At 45.5% G+C, this 19,590-nt stretch overlaps 1 protein-coding gene across 1 annotated transcript in view; it reads left to right on the top strand.

Annotated features, from left to right (window-relative positions):
* The first annotated feature begins 74 nt into the window (after positions 1-74).
* LOC117362349 (high affinity choline transporter 1-like) overlaps positions 75-19,590 on the top strand; it is a 41,449-nt gene continuing 21,933 nt past the window's right edge. Inside the window, exons 1-6 of the mRNA XM_033948587.1 lie at positions 75-252; positions 1,733-1,846; positions 6,660-6,815; positions 8,568-8,716; positions 13,576-13,719; positions 17,942-18,095. Of these exons, the coding sequence (XP_033804478.1) occupies positions 75-252; positions 1,733-1,846; positions 6,660-6,815; positions 8,568-8,716; positions 13,576-13,719; positions 17,942-18,095 (895 nt within the window). The remainder of the gene's footprint in view (positions 253-1,732; positions 1,847-6,659; positions 6,816-8,567; positions 8,717-13,575; positions 13,720-17,941; positions 18,096-19,590) is intronic.

The raw sequence follows: 19,590 nt of genomic DNA, 5'->3' as shown, positions 1-19,590 counted from the left end.
ACATTAAAAAAAAATTAGTTTCTAATCACAAGACTCCTAGGCTTCTGTAAAACTTTTCACACTAGCGTCTGGAAATGGCTCTTAACACTCCTGCCCTGATAGCTGCGATTGTTTTCTTTATATTAACGTTAGCCATTGGTGTCTGGTCTGCCTGGAAAACCAAAAAAGATGAGAAGAAAAGCAATCAGATTGAATTGGCCATTGTGGGGAGCAGAAGAATGAGCATGTTGCTCGGATTATTTACCACCACCGGTAAGTCTGCAAGGCTGTCGACAGAAGTGCTTGGTGAAACTCATTGCAAGAAGACGCATGCAACAGCCGTTTCCGTGGCAGGTCCTCTGAAATGCAATGCTTTGCCGGGATATTTGAGGCTATGTAAAGACAAGATGCCTTTTAAGAAGCAACTAAAAACATAGTTGTTTGCGAAAGCAGGGGAGAGTGTGGCGCAGTGGTTAAAGCTACAGCCTCAGCACCCTGCTGCTCCTTGTGACCCTGGGCAAGTCGCTTAATCCCCCCATTTGCCCCAGGTACGTTAGATAGATTGTGAGCCCCACTGAAACAGAGAGGGAAAAATGCTTGAACATAAGAATTACCACTGCTGGGTCCATCGTGCCCAGCAGTCCGCTCATGTGGCAGCCTTCTGGTCAAAGACCAGCGCCCTGAATAAATTCATGTAAACCATTCTGAGCTCCCCTGGGATAATAGTATAGAAAAATGAATAGTGTGAAAAGTTTCAGCCTCTGATAACCAGAGCTGGTATTGTGACATCATAATGCCTCATTCCACCAATGCCTAAGAGCCACATCATCAGTGATGTCACAATGGCTTCATTGTACCAGACTTGGATCCTACATTTTGATTTCTAGAGTGGTGCCGCGGTTAAAGCTACAGCCTCAGCACCCTAGGGTTGTGGGTTCAAACCCATGTTGCTCCTTGTGACCCTGGGCAAGTCACTTAATCCCCCCATTGCCCCAGGTACATTAAATAGATTGTGAGCCCACCAGGACAGACAGGGAAAAATGCTTGAGTACCTGAATAAATTCATGTAAACCGTTCTGAGCTCCCCTGGGAGAACGGTAGAGAAAACTAACTAAATAAATACTAGGTAGCGATGTTTCAGATTTTGATCATCTGTTTTTATTGAAGTCTTATCAGCCAGGTGCTAGTTTTAGTAAGTTAGACAACTTTGGAGGCGCGAGTAGACAATGTACTTGGACACACGATTATGTATGTTTATTTTGTAAACCGCTTCGGTCTTGGGCGGCGTAGAAATTTTTTAAAATAAATAAATATAAATAAATCCTCTTTGTGCTTTAGACCGTAACATTTTTTTTTAACAAAAAAAAAAAAAAAAGAAACAAAGGCTGACATATTGCACCCCTTATTTTTCAATGTAATTTCAGCAAGCTATCCAACGTGTGACACTTATCGGGATGCGACTGTCCATGCTGCTTTCAGGAAGCTTCTGGCACTGTTTTGGTGGTGTGCGCGTGTATGGGAGGGGGGCGTTGAATGGGAGTGGTAGTCCGTTGATGCACTTACCGCACTTCTTGCTATGTGCATTTAAAAGTTTTCAGGGTGACCGTGCTGAATAAGATTTGCTGGAGACCCAGTACATACAAAGAAAACTTAGGTGTATTCATTGCAGGTATCCAGGTATGGGGGTCACTGGGCCAGGTCTGGGAAGCTTTTTCTAAATCAATCTAATCTCCTTTTCCTGTTCATTTCACAGCAACATGGATCGGTGGGGCCTATATCAATGGTACAGCTGAAATAACTTATCTCCCAAGAGGGGGACTGGCATGGGTCCAAGCTCCAGTTGGATTCACTTTAGGCCTTTCAATTGGTAAATATATACAGTATATTGAAAAAACCCCAACCCCCTAAATAGTCAAATTCTATTTTATGCGAGTAACGCGGTTTGTGAGTGTTTTGCAAGATGAGCAAAACACTCTCGCAAACTGAGTGTTGAGTCGATGTGCGAGCCCCCACCCCTGAGAACCGGCGTCGCCCTCCCAAACCCCTACCGCGATCGGGCACCAGCATGCAGCACCAAACCACAGGATATGCCAGTGGCGTACCAAGGGCGGGGTGGGGGATGTCAAAAAAAATGATGGGCTGGGGGTGTCAAAAAATGATGGCCCCAGGTGTCACATACCCTAGGTATGCCACTGGCCAGTGCCGAAGGAGCCCGCTGCCTGCCGGAGATCTCTGCTGGGCTTTGAGCATCTGTGCATGCTCAAGGCCTTCTGGCTCCCGCTCTCTCTGAGATTCTAATGAGATTCTCGGAGAAACTTTTTTAGCTCCGGCACGCTAAACAGAGCAAATGGTTTTTGCGGCACATTATATTTGAAAAAATTAAATTTGAGAATTATTTATTTAAAGTTCTTTAAGCTATGTGTGGGTAATTGTAACAGCGTTGAAACTAAAGTAGATAGAATAGAATTGCTAATCAACGTGATGAATATGCTTGTTTTTGAGTGCAGATTAAATCAAATGTGGCTCGATAGTCGACAAGCAAACCCGCATTTCATCACCATCTACAGTTGTTCTCTTTTTCTAAATTTAATTTATGTCAACTGAAAATCCAAGTTTGCAAAGATAAGACGATCCAAACGGTAACAAAGCCTTGATTGTGAACACGGCATACATGTTATCTATTCTAGTGTATACTTATGAAGGAAATTTTTAAAATTCTGGTATCTCTCGCGGCACACACGGAATCTCTTTGGGACACACCACTGTGCCATGGCACACAGTTTGAGAGACACTGCTGTAGATGAATGGTCTAAAGTAGTATTTCGCCACTCGGTCCTGGAGTACCCCCATGCCAGTCAGGTTTTCAAGATATCCACAATGAATATGCATGAAAGACATTCGCATATAATGGAGGCAGTATATGCAAATCAAGTTTATGCAAATTCAATGTGGATATCCTGAAAACCTGACTGGCAAGGGGGTACTCCAGGACCCAGTTGAGAAACACTGGTCTCGAACTTCTTCTAATTGAGGCTTGGAAGGCTATTTATATATAGTCTTATATAAATAAAATGAATGGAGCTTACAATCTAGTCGACAGACTGGCCCTGAGGGCAGATGATCACTGAGAAGGAAGTATGATTTTGGAATGTAGACTTAATGGTAGGCCAGCATTTTTCCTCTACCCCCCCCCCCCCCCCCACCTTTCATCCAGGAAAGGCTATGGCTCATTGGCTGAGCTGCCACCTCTAAACCCAGAGGTTGTGAGATCAAATCCCGGTGCTGCTCCTTGTGACCCCAGGCAAGTCACTTAGGGCTAGATTCACTACAGATAGCAACTCAGTCATTCTTGGCTAATTTTCCAACAGCAATTGATTCACTCAAGCTTGCATGCAAATGATTTGCACAGAGGTGAGAGCAATTGGCACAAAACAGGGCCCTAACAATAGTGAAAGGGGAAGCAGCCTCCTGTCAGGGCTTCTACTTCTTTTAATGGAACAGATGTTCTGTGCTCCCATCTGTCCCATTAAAAAAGCAACCCCTCCATCCCCCCTCTAGCACTCCCGAGCCACCATCCCTCTGGAACCCTAAAACGATGGCAGTAGGGATGCCCACTCCCTCCTGCCCCGAAGGCGCCTGCCGGGTCCCTCCCTCCCCCTGTAAAAAACGATAGGAGGGATGCCTACTCCCTTCTGCCTGGAAACACCTCCCCCTCCCCCGAAGAAAAAGGCAGGAGGGATGCCCACTCCCTCCTGCCACCGGATGCCCCCCTCCCCTGCCCCCCTCCCCCTATACCTTGAAGTTGGGAGCAGGAGTTACACCTCCTGCTCCTCCCGTGACAACACTGGGCCTTAGGCCCCTTCCCTGTGCATCATGTGATGCACAGAGAGGGGCCTAAGGCCCTGATTGGCTCAGACACCTCAGGCTCCTACCTTGACCAAAACAAATGCCCCCTAAAAAAAAATGTAAAGTATTTTTTACAATATGGTTAGCACTCACAGATTTGGCACCCCGCAGTACACCATTGTATGCAGTATTAGGTGCATTGTATGGTGACTGGAAGCAGAGCATTTACACAAATGTTTTTATTGCTTAAACTTTGTTTAAAATTGTAAATGATCACACAATTTTGTGTTTATTTACTATATTTCATTAAATGTTTTGCTTTGCTTTGAAAAAGTGGGATAAATTTTTTTAAAATAGACGCTCTTGGGGTTAATTCTTTAGCAGGGGATGCCTATGTTACATTAAATTACATTAGGGATTTCTATTCTGCCAGGTTCATAGACAACGGCGCGAAAGACAAAAGCGCGCGCCGACAATTGAGCGCAGCGCGCGCTGCCGCACCGCTCTAAATTACAGTTTTTAGGGGCTCCGATGGGGGTTTTTGTTGGGGAACCCCCCCAGTTTACTTAATAGACATTGCGCCGGCGTTATGTGGGGTTTGGGGGGTTGTAACCCTCCACATTTTACTGTAAATTGAACTTTTTCCCTAAAAACAGGGAAAAAGTTAAGTTTTCAGTAAAATGTGGGGGGTTACAACCCCCCACACCCCCCCACAATGCCTCTACAACGCGGCGCGATGTCTATTAAGTAAAGTGGGGGGGGGTTCCCTCCCCACGCCCCCCCGTCGGAGCACTAAAAACAGTAATTTAGAGCGGTGCGGCGGCGCGTACTGCACTCAATTGTCTGGGCGCGCCTTTGTCCCGGCGCGCTTTTGACCTGACACCATTCTGCCATTACCTTGCAGTTCAAGGCGGATTACAAAAGAATTATCAAGGAAGTATTACAACAAGAACTTACAAAAAAAAAAAAGATATTTGGTCATTTTCAAAGAGAAGAGGAGACTGTGAGGGGATCTGATTGAGACTTTTAAAATAATAAAAGGAATCGACAAGATAGAGCAGGATAAAAAGTTATTTACGATGTCAAATGTGACTAGGACAAGAGGTCATGGACTGAAGCTGAGGGGGGGACAAGCCCAGGACAAATGCCAGGAAGTTCTACTTCACACAGCGAGTGGTGGATGCCTGGAACGCTCTCCCGGTGGAGATTGCTGCAGAACCCACCATTCTAGGATTTAAGGGCAAGTTAGATGTACATCTCCTCAAAAGATGCATAGAAGGATACGGGTGACTAAGTTTTCGCCAGGTTACACCTGGATGGGCCTCCGCGTGAGCGGATCACTGGACTTGATGGACCTAAGGTCTGATCTGGAGATGGCAGCTCTTATGTTCTTATGGTTATTTGTTTGGGGTAGTTGGCTTTAGTGAGAGGTGGTGTGACACAGGTTCTATGAAGAAAGTGAGCCCTACTTTCCTGTAGGAGGACAGTGTGGCAAAGTGGTTAGAGCTATAGCCTCAGCACCCTGAGGTGGTGGACTCAACCCCTGTGCTGCTCCCTGTGACCCTGGGCAAGTCACTTAATCCTCTACTGCCCCTGGTACATTAGATAGATTGTGAGTCCACTGGGACAGATTGGTGGAAATGCTTGAAATACTTGTATATAAACCACTTTGCATGTGATTGTAAAAAACCATAAAAAGGCGGTATACAAGTCCCAATCTCTTTCCCTGATGTCATAATGCCTTGTTCCACCAATAAAAGCCAACCTCATCAGTGATGTCACAATGACTTCATTGTTCTATAGTTGGCTCACTTCTGATATTGTATTGGAGGACAGTGTGGCACAGTGGTTAGAGCTACAACCTCCGCACCCTGATGTTGTGGGCTCAAACCCTGCGCTGCTCCCTGTGACAATCCGCTTGCGTTTTAACAACTTTGAACACTTTAGTGTCATCTGCAAATTTAATCACCTCACTCGTCGTTCCAATTTCCAAATCATTTATAAATAAGTTAAATAGAACCGGTCCAGTACAGACCCCCGCGGCACTCCACTGTTTACTCTCCTCCACTGAGAAAAATGACCATTTAAAATAGAGGGTAGGGATAAATGGTCATTTTTCTCAATGTAGGAACTCTATGAGCGTCGGGAGCAGCGCGGGCCTTTCAGCGCAGCTCACCGCACTAAAAACTGCTATCGCAGTTTCGCAGATGAGGGGGTTAGTGCGGGCCAGTGAGGTTAAATGCTCTGATGCTCATAGAATTCTTATAAGCATCGGCGCATTTACCTCACTGGCCCACACTAAAAACCTCTAACGCTGTTTAGTAAAACCTAGCGTTAATTCTGTGACACAGTGAGACTTTACGGTCTCTCCTCCTCTCCCTGCACCTCCCCTCCTACAGGATCCCCTATTGGTGAAGTGACAGGTTCAGGGTCATGACCGGAGGGCCCATGCTCATGCACGGACATCGACTTGATGATGTCACACATACGCGTGATATGATTGCGTCGACGTCCGCACACTTCCAGATGCTTTCTGGCTGGGGCACCGGGTTCAGGGTGCTACCGCGCCGAAAAGTTTGCAGGGCCCTGAGGCATCTTGGAAAGGGTCACAGAGTCGGGAATGGTACGGGTAAAGTGGAAGAAGGGGATCCAAGGGGCAGCTAATCACCTAATTTCAGCAAATAAAAATGGCATCAAGCATGTGTGGGTTGTAAGATTTGAGCATCATATTGATCAGTGCATGGGAATAAGTGATATACAAAAAAATCAGTCACTTCGCAAGTCTATCCAAAAGATCTGACAGTTTGCTGACAAAGCCTTTTGTATTTTGCCAGCTGCTATCTTCTTTGTAAAGCCAATGAGATCCAAAAACTACATGACGATGATGGACCCTCTGCAGGAAGCTTACGGCAACACAATGGCTGGTCTTCTCTTCCTCCCATCACTGATTGGAGACGTGTTTTGGTTTGCGGCTATTCTCGCCTCATTAGGTAAGAAATATACAAGTATCGATTGGAAACAGGCAACGAAAGAAGTTTAAGGGCCGTTCTCTAACAGCATGCGCTAGCTCTAGAAACGTGGGTTATTATTGCAAGACCCTGTGCGTAAAATAACACTCGCCAAACTTGTTACTACGTGATAACTGTTAGCAAATGACCTCTAATCTGTTAAAGATGGATCAAAAAATGAAAACCGGGCCTAAATTATGCACACATCGGCACATACTCTAGAAACTTATGAATAACTTAAAACCACGCCCCTTTTCAGCATCTCGCACATGAAATGGCACAAAACTTTTATAGAATTGTGCCTAGAAAGGGCCGGATTCACTAACCTACCTGATTGGGCCTGATCCGGGCAGGCCCAACGAATTCAGTAAAAACAAATATGCAGATGGGGGCAATCGGAGGAACGCCTCCATCTGTCTGCACGGATTGCTGTTGTGAGATCCGCGCGCATGCACAGACCATCTGCCGGGGCCGTTTTTTGTTGTTTTTTTTTTTTTTAAACTTTTGTTGAACAGGCTGTGCTTTTGCAGCAGCAGTTCTACGGTAATTCATTAGGCCAGCATGGCACCCTTCTGAACTAGGGCACACCATGCCAAGGAAGCACTATAAAGAAAGAACTTTTTATTGTTTTTAGCCCTGCGAGCCTGTGGCTTTAAACCCGCAGGTTAAAACCACGGGCTCGCAGGCCGGGGAAGGGCAGGAGAGATTCAGGGAAGATTGGGGCAGAGCAGGGCGGCATTCAGCTCAGAGCGAAAGAGGTTCCGCATCCCCACAAATTCATTGGAAATCTCCAGGCCGCTCAGGTGATTAGGAAGCGGGTCAGGAAAGACTCCAGGCAGACAATGCCCTATGTCAAGTTTTCGTTATAGTTAAGTGTGCATCAGTGCAGAGCAGGGCGGCATGCGGGACAAGCAGGCAGGACAGATTGCAGGACAGAGGGCAGGGCTTCCAGTAGGAAAGATGTTTTCGACTGGTCCCCAGCAGTCGCTTCTTCAGTTGATCGGCCAGCCCAGTCGGATCGGATCGATTGTGTTGTGAATCGCGTCCCTGCCTACTTTGCATGTGTTTCACCTCATTTGCATGCACGCATTTGAAGCGTATCGCTGGAGAGGTAAGTGAATCAGGCCGGAGGGAAATTTGCTCGTAAAGGGGTCGCGAACCGATCAGTACACGATTGGTTCGCTTTGTGAATCTAGGCCTAAGTTACATGCACAACTTCCAATTAATGTCAATTATGAGGTGTCAATTGCCAATTACCGATGCCAATTAGGCCTATTATTCAATTACAGCGTGTGTGTGCATTGGCTAAGTGCATTGATATACTTGTACAACTTTAGAAGGCATTTATAGAATTTGGGGGGTCAGTGGCTCCTGGGGTTTATCAGGATACCGGCCAGGGGCATTGCTACCACTGGGCGCGCCCAAAAGCTCACAGCTTCCCAATGGTAGGGGCTCCCTGCTGTGGACCTGAGATACCCTCTATCCTCTATCTCCCTTCTTCCCCCTTGCTTTCGCTTTTACAGCACACGTATAATTTGAATATCATTTCCTTTGAGCACTGGAGAGCTATTTTTCTGTGCTTTATTATAGGAGTACTAAGAATTGGCCTGCTAGTCAGCATAATTTAACCAGTTAGAGCCCTCCTACTTGCTAAATCACACTGCATATGTAACAATGTTTGCATAACGTTATTTGCATTTCTTTAGCAATATCTATATTTTATTTCATTTTCAGGAGCAACCATGAGTGTCATTTTGGATGTCCAGAGCGATTTAGCCATTATCATTTCTGCAGTCATTGTTTTAATATACACTTTGCTGGGTGGTCTGTACTCTGTTGCCTATACGGACGTGATACAGCTTTTATTTATAATATTTGGTCTGGTAAGTTCCTTATAGAGTACAATCATTTTTTTTTCATGTACATTAGAATGGACTAACTTGCTATATTTTTTACTAGTTTTTGAAGGCCAGAATCTTCTTCCTCATTTCAGGAAAGAACAAAAACTTAAAATTCTACTTAGGGCTAGATCTTATCTTCCTTTTCTTTTTCCAGGCGAGACAATGACAGGAAGGTCACTAGCTCGAATGGATCAAAGAAAACAAATTTCTGAGAAGAATAATACACTATAGGCCTGATTCTCCAAAGTGCATCCCGATTTTAGGCAGCTGTAGGCGTCCTACAGCTGTCTAATCAGCCAATCGGGATGCACGTTTTTAAAAAAAATGCTCCCCAGGCAGGCCGCCTATATTGAAGGTGCCTCCGGGAGCCTAGGGAAACCCGCAAGACGCCTAAGCTCGCCTAAGGGCCTTAGGCGGGCCTAGGCGGCCCTATGCGTCTCCCTAGTAGAGGAAGAGACGCTTAAAATGTAGGCCAGCAAAATGCTGGTCTACATTGTAAGTAGACGCAGCCGCTATAAGTATAGCGGGCCGCGGCCTGTCCGATCGCTGGCAGGAGGGTGCCCAAACCCTCCTGCCAGAAGATGCCCCCCCCCCGACACTACCGACCGCCCCCCCCCCCCCGACACCACCAACCGCCCCCCCTGACATTACCGATCTCCCTCCCACCCCGACACTACCGATTGCTGGCAGGAGGGTGCCCAAACCCTCCTGCCAGAAGTTGCCCCCCCCGACAATATTGATCGCTGGCAGGAGGGTGCCCAATCCCTCCTGCCCGAAGACGCACCCTCCCCCCCCCCGACAATATCGATCGCTGGCAGGAGGGTGCCCAATCCCTCCTGCCCGAAGATGCACCCTCCCCCCCCAGCGCTAACAACCCCCAAACCTCCACCCCACCAAACTAACCTTTTCTTAAGGCCAGACAGGTCTTGCCCGTCCAGCCGGCAGGCCCACCTCGTCGAAATGAGGCGGGCCCGCCCCTTCCCGGCCCATCCCGCCAAAGCCTAAGGCCTGATTGGCCCAGGCTCTAGAAGCCTGGACCAATCAGGCCTTAGGCATAGCGGGTCCGCCCATCCCCACTTAATCTAAGGCCTGATGGGGGAGGGGAGATATGATAGAGACATTTAAATACCTACATTATGTAAATGCGCATGAGTCGAGTCTCTTTCATTTGAAAGGAAGCTCTGGAATGAGAGTACATAGAATGAAGTTAAGAGATGATAGGCTCAGGGGTAATCTAAAGAAATACTTTCTTATAGAAAGAGTGGTAGATGCGTGGAACAGTCTCCTGGAAGAGGTGATGGAGACAGAGCCTGTGTCTGATTACAAGAAAGCCTGGGATAGGCACATGGGATCTCTTAGAGAGAGGAAGCGATAATGGTTACTGCAGATGGGTAGACTGGATGCGCCATTTGGTTTTTATCTGCCAACCCTTAGAAGGCATTCTGTGGCATCCCTTAAGACTCCCCATTATCCCCAATTCTATTCAATTTATTCATGAGCTTGCTGGGACACATCAAAATGGAAGACGAAACTGTACTATTCTATGTCGACGACATCTTCCTCCTCATCCCCATAACCAATAACCATCCTAATATTGCCGAAAAAAATCTCAAACAATATAGATAAAATTCAAACCTGGGCAACAAACAAGTTGAAACTGAACGCCACCAAGACCAAAGCCATTGGTTTCTGCACCGCACAATAGAACATCATATCTAACCTCACTCTTTCATCAGGCATCACTCTCACAATGGAAAAATCCACCAAGGTACTCGGCTGCATCTTAGACGACACTCTCACAATGGAATCACAAATCTCTAACCTTCGGAAAAAGACCATCTACACTATGCATCAGCTACGACTCACAAGACCATACTTCCACCCACATTACTTTGCTCTGTTCGTTCAGATGATGGTCTTACCTCAACTGGACTATTGCAACTCCGCCTACCTTGGCATCAACACCACTCATCCACAAACTGCAGCTCATCCAGAACACAGCCGTTAGACTAATCTACAAATTAAAGAAATATGATTCAATCACAGCCTTCATCAGGCAACTACACTGGCTCCCAATATCATCCCGAATAATTTTCCAAAACTTCATGCATCCTACACCAGATCATGAATGTAAACTCAGCAGCCCCTCTCATCGGGGAAACAGGTCTCTAGAACAGACTACTTGACCAAATCAAAAGCCGTCAAAACGGCAGTCAGGGAGGCTAAGTTCCACATGGAGGAGTCTCTGGCAAAAAACATCAAGAAGGGAGATAAATCCTTCTTTAGGTATATCAGTGACAGAAGTAAAAACTCAGGAGGGATAGTACGTCTTAGGAAACCAGACGGAGACTATGTGGAAAAGGATTCGGAAAAAGCCCAACTATTAAATGAATACTTCAGCTCAGTCTTCACCCGAGAAGCGCCGGGGCTTGGCCCTCAGCTACAGACAAGGGTTGACTCAGTTGACCCGTTTAGTAACTTTGAGTTTACGCCCAGCAGTGTCTACAGTGAGCTATCAAGGCTCAAGGTTAATAAGGCAATGGGGCCTGACAACCTACACCCCAGGGTGCTAAGGGAGCTGTGTGATGTCCTGGCGGAGCCACTGTCCAAACTCTTCAACCTCTCCCTTAGGAAAGGTAGTGTCCCGTCGGACTGGAGGACTCCACAAGAAAGGCTCCAAGATGGAGACAGCAAACTACAGACCAGTGAGTCTAATATCGATAGTGAGCAAACTAATGGAAACTCTAATCAAACACCAATTGGATAAGATCCTGGATGAGGAGAATCTACGGGATCCCCATCAACATGGATTTACTAAAGGGAGATCGTGCCAATCCAACCTGATCAGCTTCTTTGACTGGGTGACGGGGAAGCTAGATATTGGGGAGTCCCTGGACATCGTGTACCTGGACTTTAGCAAAGCATTCGATAGCGTACCACACCGCAGGTTGCTGAGCAAGATGAGTTCTATAGGATTAGGTGACACATTGAAGAAATGGGTTGGGAACTGGCTTGGAGGTAGGCTTCAAAGAGTGGTGGTGAACGGCACACCCTCTGAAATGACGGAGGTGATCAGTGGAGTGCCACAGGGCTCGGTCTTGGGCCCAATCCTATTCAACATCTTTATAAGGGACTTGGCAGAAGGGCTTCGGGGTAAAATAACATTATTCGCCGATGACGCCAAACTAAGTAATGTAGTGGGCAAATGCACAATAGATGATGTTTCAATGCCCGACAACATGATGCACGACCTACTCCTACTGGAGCGCTGATCTAGGTCCTGGCAACTCAGCTTCAATGCCAAAAAATGTAAAGTTATGCACCTGGGCAGCCAAAATCCATGCAAGACTTATACCCTTAATGGCGAGATCCTTACAAGAACGGTAGCAGAATGCGACTTAGGGGTGATCGTCAGCGAGGACATGAAGGCTGCCAATCAAGTGGAGCAAGCTTCATCCAAAGCAAGACAAGTCATAGGTTGCATACGCAGGGGTTTCGTCAGCAGTAAGCCGGAAGTCATTATGCCATTATATAGATCCATGGTGAGGCCCCATCTGGAATACTGTGTGCAATTCTGGAGGCCGCATTATCGCAAGGATGTGTGAGACTGGAGTCGGTTCAGAGAATGGCCACCCGGATGGTCTCAGGACTCAAGGATCTCCCATACGAGGAACGGCTAGACAAATTGCAGTTATACTCACTCGAGGAGCGCAGAGAGAGGGGGGACATGATCGAGACGTTCAAGTATCTCAGGGGCCGCATAGAGGCGGAGGAAGATATCTTCCTTTTCAAGGGTCCCACGACAACAAGAGGGCATCCGTGGAAAATTAGGGGAGGGAAACTACGAGCTGACACCAGGAAATTCTTTTTCACAGAAAGGGTGGTTGATCGCTGGAATAGTCTTCCACTACAGGTGATTGAGGCCAGCAGCGTGCCTGATTTTAAGGCCAAATGGGATCGTCACATGGGATCTATTCACAGGGCGTAGGTAGGGGAGGGACATTAGGGTGGGCAGACTAGATGGGCCTTGGCCCTTATCTGCCGTCTATTTCTATGTTTCTATCTAACTATTTTCTACTGTTTGGTCGACATCAAGAAGAATTCTTAACAGAATTCAACTAAACTTGCCATCCACAAAATACCTCCACTACAAGCAAATTTTCCACTCTTTGCTAACTTATGTGGGTGTAAAAACCTGGAATGACCTACCAGAAGTAATCAGGAAAGAGACAAACTACACCGCATTCAGGAAAAACCTGAAGACCCACCTCTTTGACAATTAACTGTTTCAGCTTCTGTATAGCACCCCCTACTTCTAGGCCTATCCCCTTGCTTCTCCATGCCCCCCTACTACTTTCCTACTTCCTCTTTGATCTGTTGCCTAGAGCTTGTATAGCTTTGTGCGACTCACAAATGGAAGATTAGATTAGATCATGTTTCTATGTTTCTATAGTTGCTGACTGTTGCAAGTCCTGCTCTGTCCAGCTACCCCCAACTTCATCATGATCAAGAACACATTTGTTCTAGATCACAAACTCTCAACCCAGTCCTGGGGACAGACCTAGCCTAAAGTTAATTTCTGACTGATATTTGCCATGTGACCTTTAGAAGAAAGAACTTTAAAAAAACAAGGAAGTATATTATAATTTTTGTTTTTGAAGACTTCTTTCCTGAAGTTTGACTTCTCCTTTATGGAGGGATAGTTTTATTATAATAGAATGTTAAAGGCTTGCTCCTAATTTATTCTGACAGACAACTGATGCAGAAGCAACAAGGAATTTTGGAGAGGTACATTGGCTTTGCCACTTAGGCTAACATCTTTCTTCCCCCCTTTTCAATAGTGGATGTGTGTACCATTTGCTCTGATAAATACAGCTTCTGAGAGCATTACAAAGACAGCCATTAAAGAGTTTTATCAGGACCCTTGGATTGGGAGGATAGAGACAGACTATCTTGGAAAATGGCTGGATGACATTATATATCTGGTAAGATTCTCTTTTCTCATCTGCTCATTAATGAATTTTTAAATCCCAGTTCACAAAGAGAAACATGCGACCTGTTGATTAACCATTTGAATTTGGGGCTGATTCTGTACAGGACACCAGTCTCAGTGGCCGACTACGAAGCGGCTGAGAATCGCACACCGGCGTCCTATATAGAAATTGCGTCTATGTTAAAAAAACAGACACCTTACCCCCTGATTCTCTACCCAGCCTACATTTCAGGCATCTGTCTCAGCCCTAGGAAGATGCCTAAGGCCACTTAACCCCTCCCAAGGCCACTTCTGGGTGAAACCACGCCCACGCCCAGCCTTAGCCAAGCTTAAGTGTCCCTAGGCACCTGCAATAAGCACTTACAGTTTAGGCAGCCTACCTCGGGTTCTTTTGGGGGTTTTTTAAAAAAAATCATGCGTCCCAATTGGCTGTCAGACGGTGGTAGGACACCTACCGCCGCCTACAGTCAGGATGCCCGTTTATAGAATCAGCCCCAAGCTTCTTTATATATGTGTCTATGAAAAAAAAATGCTTAGTAAACAGGGTCCTATCTGATTTGGAATATTTTTTATTTATAATCAATTTTTACTTTATAGTCACTTACCAGAAATACAAGAATAAAGTGGTCCACAGTAACAAGATACCTTTACCCGCTATAATCTCCCCAACCCTGAAATGTCCTGTCTAAATTAGATTGTAAGCTTTTCTGAGCAGGGACTGTCTATTGTATGTTAAAATGTACAGCGCTATGTATGCCTTGCAGCGCTATAGAAATAATAAGTAGTAGTAGTAGTAATATTAAAAAAAAATAAGAAAAAAGGAAAATCAAATATTTACATTATCCCTCTAAAAATTATAACATTGCCATGACCTTTTTTTGTTGCTACTTTGCCAATTCCTTATCAATAAGAAACCTTTCAAGCTGGTTAGGATCAAAATAAGCATATTATTCAAATCATGTTGGTCCCAGGCTCTGGTTTCTGTTTGTCTTCTATTAACTCGCTCGCCAAGGTCTCCTGCTCATTTGATGTTTTCTTCTTTCTCCATGCTCACCATTTTTCTTCCTTCTATGTACCTTCCCTTCTACTGCCATATCCAACATTTGTGTTTCTTTCTCACTGCCTTGTGCCCTGAGTCAAACCTCTATATTCCCCTCCATGCAGCACCTCCTGACTGACCTTCCCCCCCCCCCTTTGGGCTTCCTAAAATAGAAGCAAAGGAGGAGTGGCCAGCTGGCAGAGGCAGCACGGTGAACAGGCTGCTCTCAGCCTGCCCCTTCAGGACTTCCCTATGCCGCATCATCAGTGATGTCATCAGCAACACAGCAGAGAGAAGACCCTGACGGGGCAGGCCAGGAGCAGCCTGTTCACTGTGCTGCCTCTGCCCACCAGCCACCGCCACCACCACTGCTGCTTTAGGAGACCCAGATGTATGTCAGGAGACTCGGGATTCACTGAATTGGTGAGTCCAATTTTTTTTTTAGAAAACAAATCAATTTGAATCGATTCACCGAAGTGAATTGGTGAATCAATTCAAATCGGTCAATCGGGCAGCATTGCCTCAAAGTAATATCTGGGGGAATCTCCATATCCAATTCTGAAAGTATTGAACAGTTCACTATTTGAGGCTTAGGAGCATCTGACGCAGTGAGTCTAAAGGAATTCCAATCAGGTGTTCTTAAGATAACCCACCCGGGAGGAGAAGGAGTAGAATGACCACAAAGATTCAAAGAAGGTCCATTTAATGATAACTACTAGGGAGAGGGAGAGGGAGGACCCACCCCACCCCACCCCTCACTCCCACCCCCGACCAGATATTTATCCATTGACTTCCCTGCTCTTTCCATTATAAAACAAAAAAATACCTCCAGTAACAATTAAGCACACCCTTACATGAGTTTTTCCTGTGCACATAGGCCGTTCGTACTGCAGCCAGAAAATGGCCAATCTTCTATTTTCCGAATTAATGGCCATGCACCAATGTTGCCATTAGCATGCAGGTGTTTCCAAAAATTAGCACATGAGCCCTTTCCACTACCTGTTTGGTAGGGGATAAGGACTCACACGTTAATCCTGCGCTAATCAGTTAGCATGTAATACAGTAATGTGACTGTGTTGATTCATGAAGTCACACCCACTCTCTTCCCCCCCACCTCCCCAACATGCCCCTCCAAGAAAAATATTTAGTGCATGGTTTGTGCGTACGTATTGGCCTTTTTCTGCAGGCCTCTTCAGTGTGTCCTGTGGTTAGCCATTTTAAGGTGTACTACGCACGTGCTAGCGATTACCGCAGCTTAGTAAAAGGAGCTCTTATGAATCTTACTTTACTTGCCAATTCTTAAAGCCCACATATATCTATTCAGCTCAGAGCAAGTCACGTGAAAAAGAGTTGGGAATACCCCGGGAGAGACAGCGTGATATATGAAAAATGAAACGAATTACTAACTAACCATCAATCCAATATTCTCTAAACAAAAATGTTGGGGTTTTTTTATTTTTTATTTATTGAATTTTTTCAATATAATCAATACAGATGTTCCCAGATTTGGCCAAGGAGACCCAGCGGAGGAGACGTGAATTTTTGCTAAGGAAACCTGGTGTTATGGCTCTAGGGGCCACATTTTATTTGCGACATCCATGTAAATGTGTAATTAATTATCGTTCACAACAAAAATGTTTTAACCGCTCTTCTAAATGACAAGTAATCTGTTAAATATCTAATTTCAACAGGAAAGGAATTGCAAAGTAAAATCATTCGATACACAAACAAGGTGTCAGCATGTTTACGAGACCTAATTCCTTTGACTGGCAGAAGACTTGGCGTTCTGCCGACATTAACAATCCATTTTACTTTTGCATATGATTTCCGTAGTGTGGTGCAAGCAGTAATACTAAGTAGAGTGAACTATTGCAATTCTCTTTATCTGGGGATTACTAAAGTGACGATGAGGGCACTGCGGTGTCAGGTCAAAAGCGCGCCGGGACAAAGGTGCACGCAGACAATTGAGCGCAGCGCGGAGGCGCATACCGCAGAAAATTAGTTTTTAGGGCTCCGACGGGGGGGGGGGGGGCGTGGAGGGGGAACCCCCCACTTTACTTAATAGAGATCGCGCCGCGTTGTGGGGGTTGTAACCCCCCCACATTTTACTGAAAACTTCACTTTTTCCCTGTTTTTAGGGAAAAAGTTAAGTTTACAGTAAAATGTGGAGGGTTACAACCCCCCAAACCCCCCACAATGCCGGCGCGATCTCTATTAAGTAAACTGGGGGGGCTCCCCAACAAAACCCCCCCGTCGGAGCCCCTAAAAACTGTAATTTTCTTCGGCGCGCGCCTCCGTCTTGCGTTCAGTTGTCGGCACGCGCCTTTGTCTATGAACCGGGCACTGCAGACGTTAGTTAACTCTGCAGCAAGATTGATTACTGGGGTTTCAAGAATGACTCATTTAACCCCAGTGTTGCAACCACTGCATTGGTTACCTATGCAGCAGAGAGTACAGTTTAAGATTCTCTCAGTCATACAGCAAATCTTATATTACGTTTCCCCAAGGGTATTACAGTTTTTTTGAAATCTATCAACCCAGAAAATGTTTGAGATCTGAAAATGGAATGAAATTGAATTTGGAGGGTAAGATGTTAGTGTCTCATGTTACGATTGGGGCAAAAATGATGTCTGTAGCAGGTGTCATGCTTTGGGATGTGCTGCCTGGTATTCTGTGATTTTGTGATAGGAGACTGAATTTTAAGAAAATGTGTGAAAACACAATTATTTGTTAATGCCTTCATGTGCTAACGCTATTTGCTGCTGAAGCCTTACCATCCTGTAAATGTTTTTATGGGATTTTGTCTTTCCATCTTCTTGGATGAATTTGAAAAAAGGTTTTAACAATGATACTGTTAGTTAATGTTTTACTGTGTTTGTTCTGTCGAAACATGTGTTAGCATTTTTAATATGTATGCATGTAATTTTGTAAACCACATAGTTTTTATGAGGTATATAAATTTTTAAATAAATGTACGAGTATTTCATAAGAGCTCCTTGATGCTGCTTCAAGTTGATATACAATTGGAAATAAATCCCTCACATCTCTGGTTGAAGAATGGATTGTCTTATACTAAAACCTCCATTAATATTTAACTCTTGTAAAACATGACCGGCAGCCTATTCTCTAATTGTTGGGGGATTTTATTTTTAACAGTTTATGTTCGTTATTTCAGAGTCTTGGGAGCATCCCGTGGCAGATTTATTTCCAAAGAGTTCTGTCAGCTTCGACAACCACCAAAGCAAAAATTGCATCCTCTGTTAGCGCATTTGCTTGTATCTTTATGGCTGTCCCGTCTGTTCTTTTTGGTGCAGTGGCAGCATCCACAGGTGGGCTTAAACCATTCCTTTGAAATACATATTACATGGAAGGAAAATACAAAGGGAGTAATTTCAGTGCTGTAAGGGGGGGGGGGAATGGATTGTTCCGGGCATCATCACACCACTGAAATACAAAAGGAGTGATTTCAGTGGTTTAAGGGGGGGGGGGGAGGAATGGACTGCTCCAGGCACCGTCTTTGTGGGGGGTGACGGCACCTCTCCTCCTCTCTGCCCACCCACTTCTTCAAATCTTCGCTCGTGGCAGCCTTAGTTCTCCTTCCCGATGTCACCTGCTGGTCGTGGGACCAGGAAGTGACATCAGAGGGAGAGCAGAGACCAGCACAAGCAGCAGATATGAGATGCTGCTCACTGCTGGCGAAGATTTGAAGAAGTACGTGGAGGGGAGAGAGTGCGGGTGGGAGGGGGGGGGGTGTGGTGGGGAAGAGTACAATGGGGCGCAGGCACGGTAATGCCAGGCACCACTGCTCCGGGTGCCTCCTTCCCTCACTACGTAACTGAGTGATTTTATTAGGTATGTGAAGAACCATGTTTTATATACTCACGTAGACATTTATAAAATTGTCCAGGGGTACGCATGCGTGAAAAATAGGGTCAATTTTCAATTGCAGCAGTGATCAGGTTTTTAAAATGTCAGCCATAATATTTAATAAAATATGTATGTTCAGTACCGTGGTACGGATAGATAGAAGTGCTGAATATACATTGGGTGTCAAGCAGATTTTGGATAGAATGTGGAGAGGGGAAGTCACATGTCCAGATCAAGACTTGGAGAAATTTCCATATTACTTTACAAGAGGTTCTGCCACATATAGGGATAGGGTTACCAGATCTTACTTTAGACCCGTCCCCAGACACGCCCAGTTCCACCCATCCCTGCCCCGTTATGCCCCAGTCCTGCTCCCAGTCCCAGCCCCAATCCTGGCCTGCCCCCCCTCCTACCCAATGCAATTTTGAGGAAGCTTTTCAAAACACGGACAAAGTGGTGGATTTTGAAAAACCATCTGGACCCCCGGACATGTCCTTGAAAAGGAGGACATGTCCAGGGAAATCTGGATGTAGAGCCTCTTGTACAATATGTGCGGTACTGCATGTAAAAGTCCGTCCACATAAAAAGGGAACGGTGATTTTTAGAGGGCTGTTTGTAAGAGCAACAGGTGTGATGTCACCACATTGCATCCGTGCATGCGCAGATGCTTTCCCGGCGCTGTCCCATGCTGGAAGCTTTTCAAAACCCGGACATAGGCATAGATACCCTCCCCCAACACCGAGGGGAAGCAGTCTTCTTAAATTGCTGCTCCCTCTATTTAAAGATCTGTTGCAACAAAATAAATCACTCTAAGTAATATTTGTAAATGAGCTGTATAGATGGTGTAAAACAAAAGTTTTTGATATGTTCAGAATCATGGGGGTGGTAACTGGGTAGAACCCAACACTGCCACCTCACCGCCCAATCATCGCATATGAAACACTGACCAATGACTAT

This window comes from Geotrypetes seraphini, chromosome 6, assembly GCF_902459505.1.
Source record: "Geotrypetes seraphini chromosome 6, aGeoSer1.1, whole genome shotgun sequence".
In the NCBI taxonomy this organism is placed as follows: Eukaryota; Metazoa; Chordata; class Amphibia; order Gymnophiona; family Dermophiidae; genus Geotrypetes; species Geotrypetes seraphini.
Note: the sequence above shows the minus strand (reverse complement) of the source record. Positions and strands in the feature narration are given on the sequence as shown.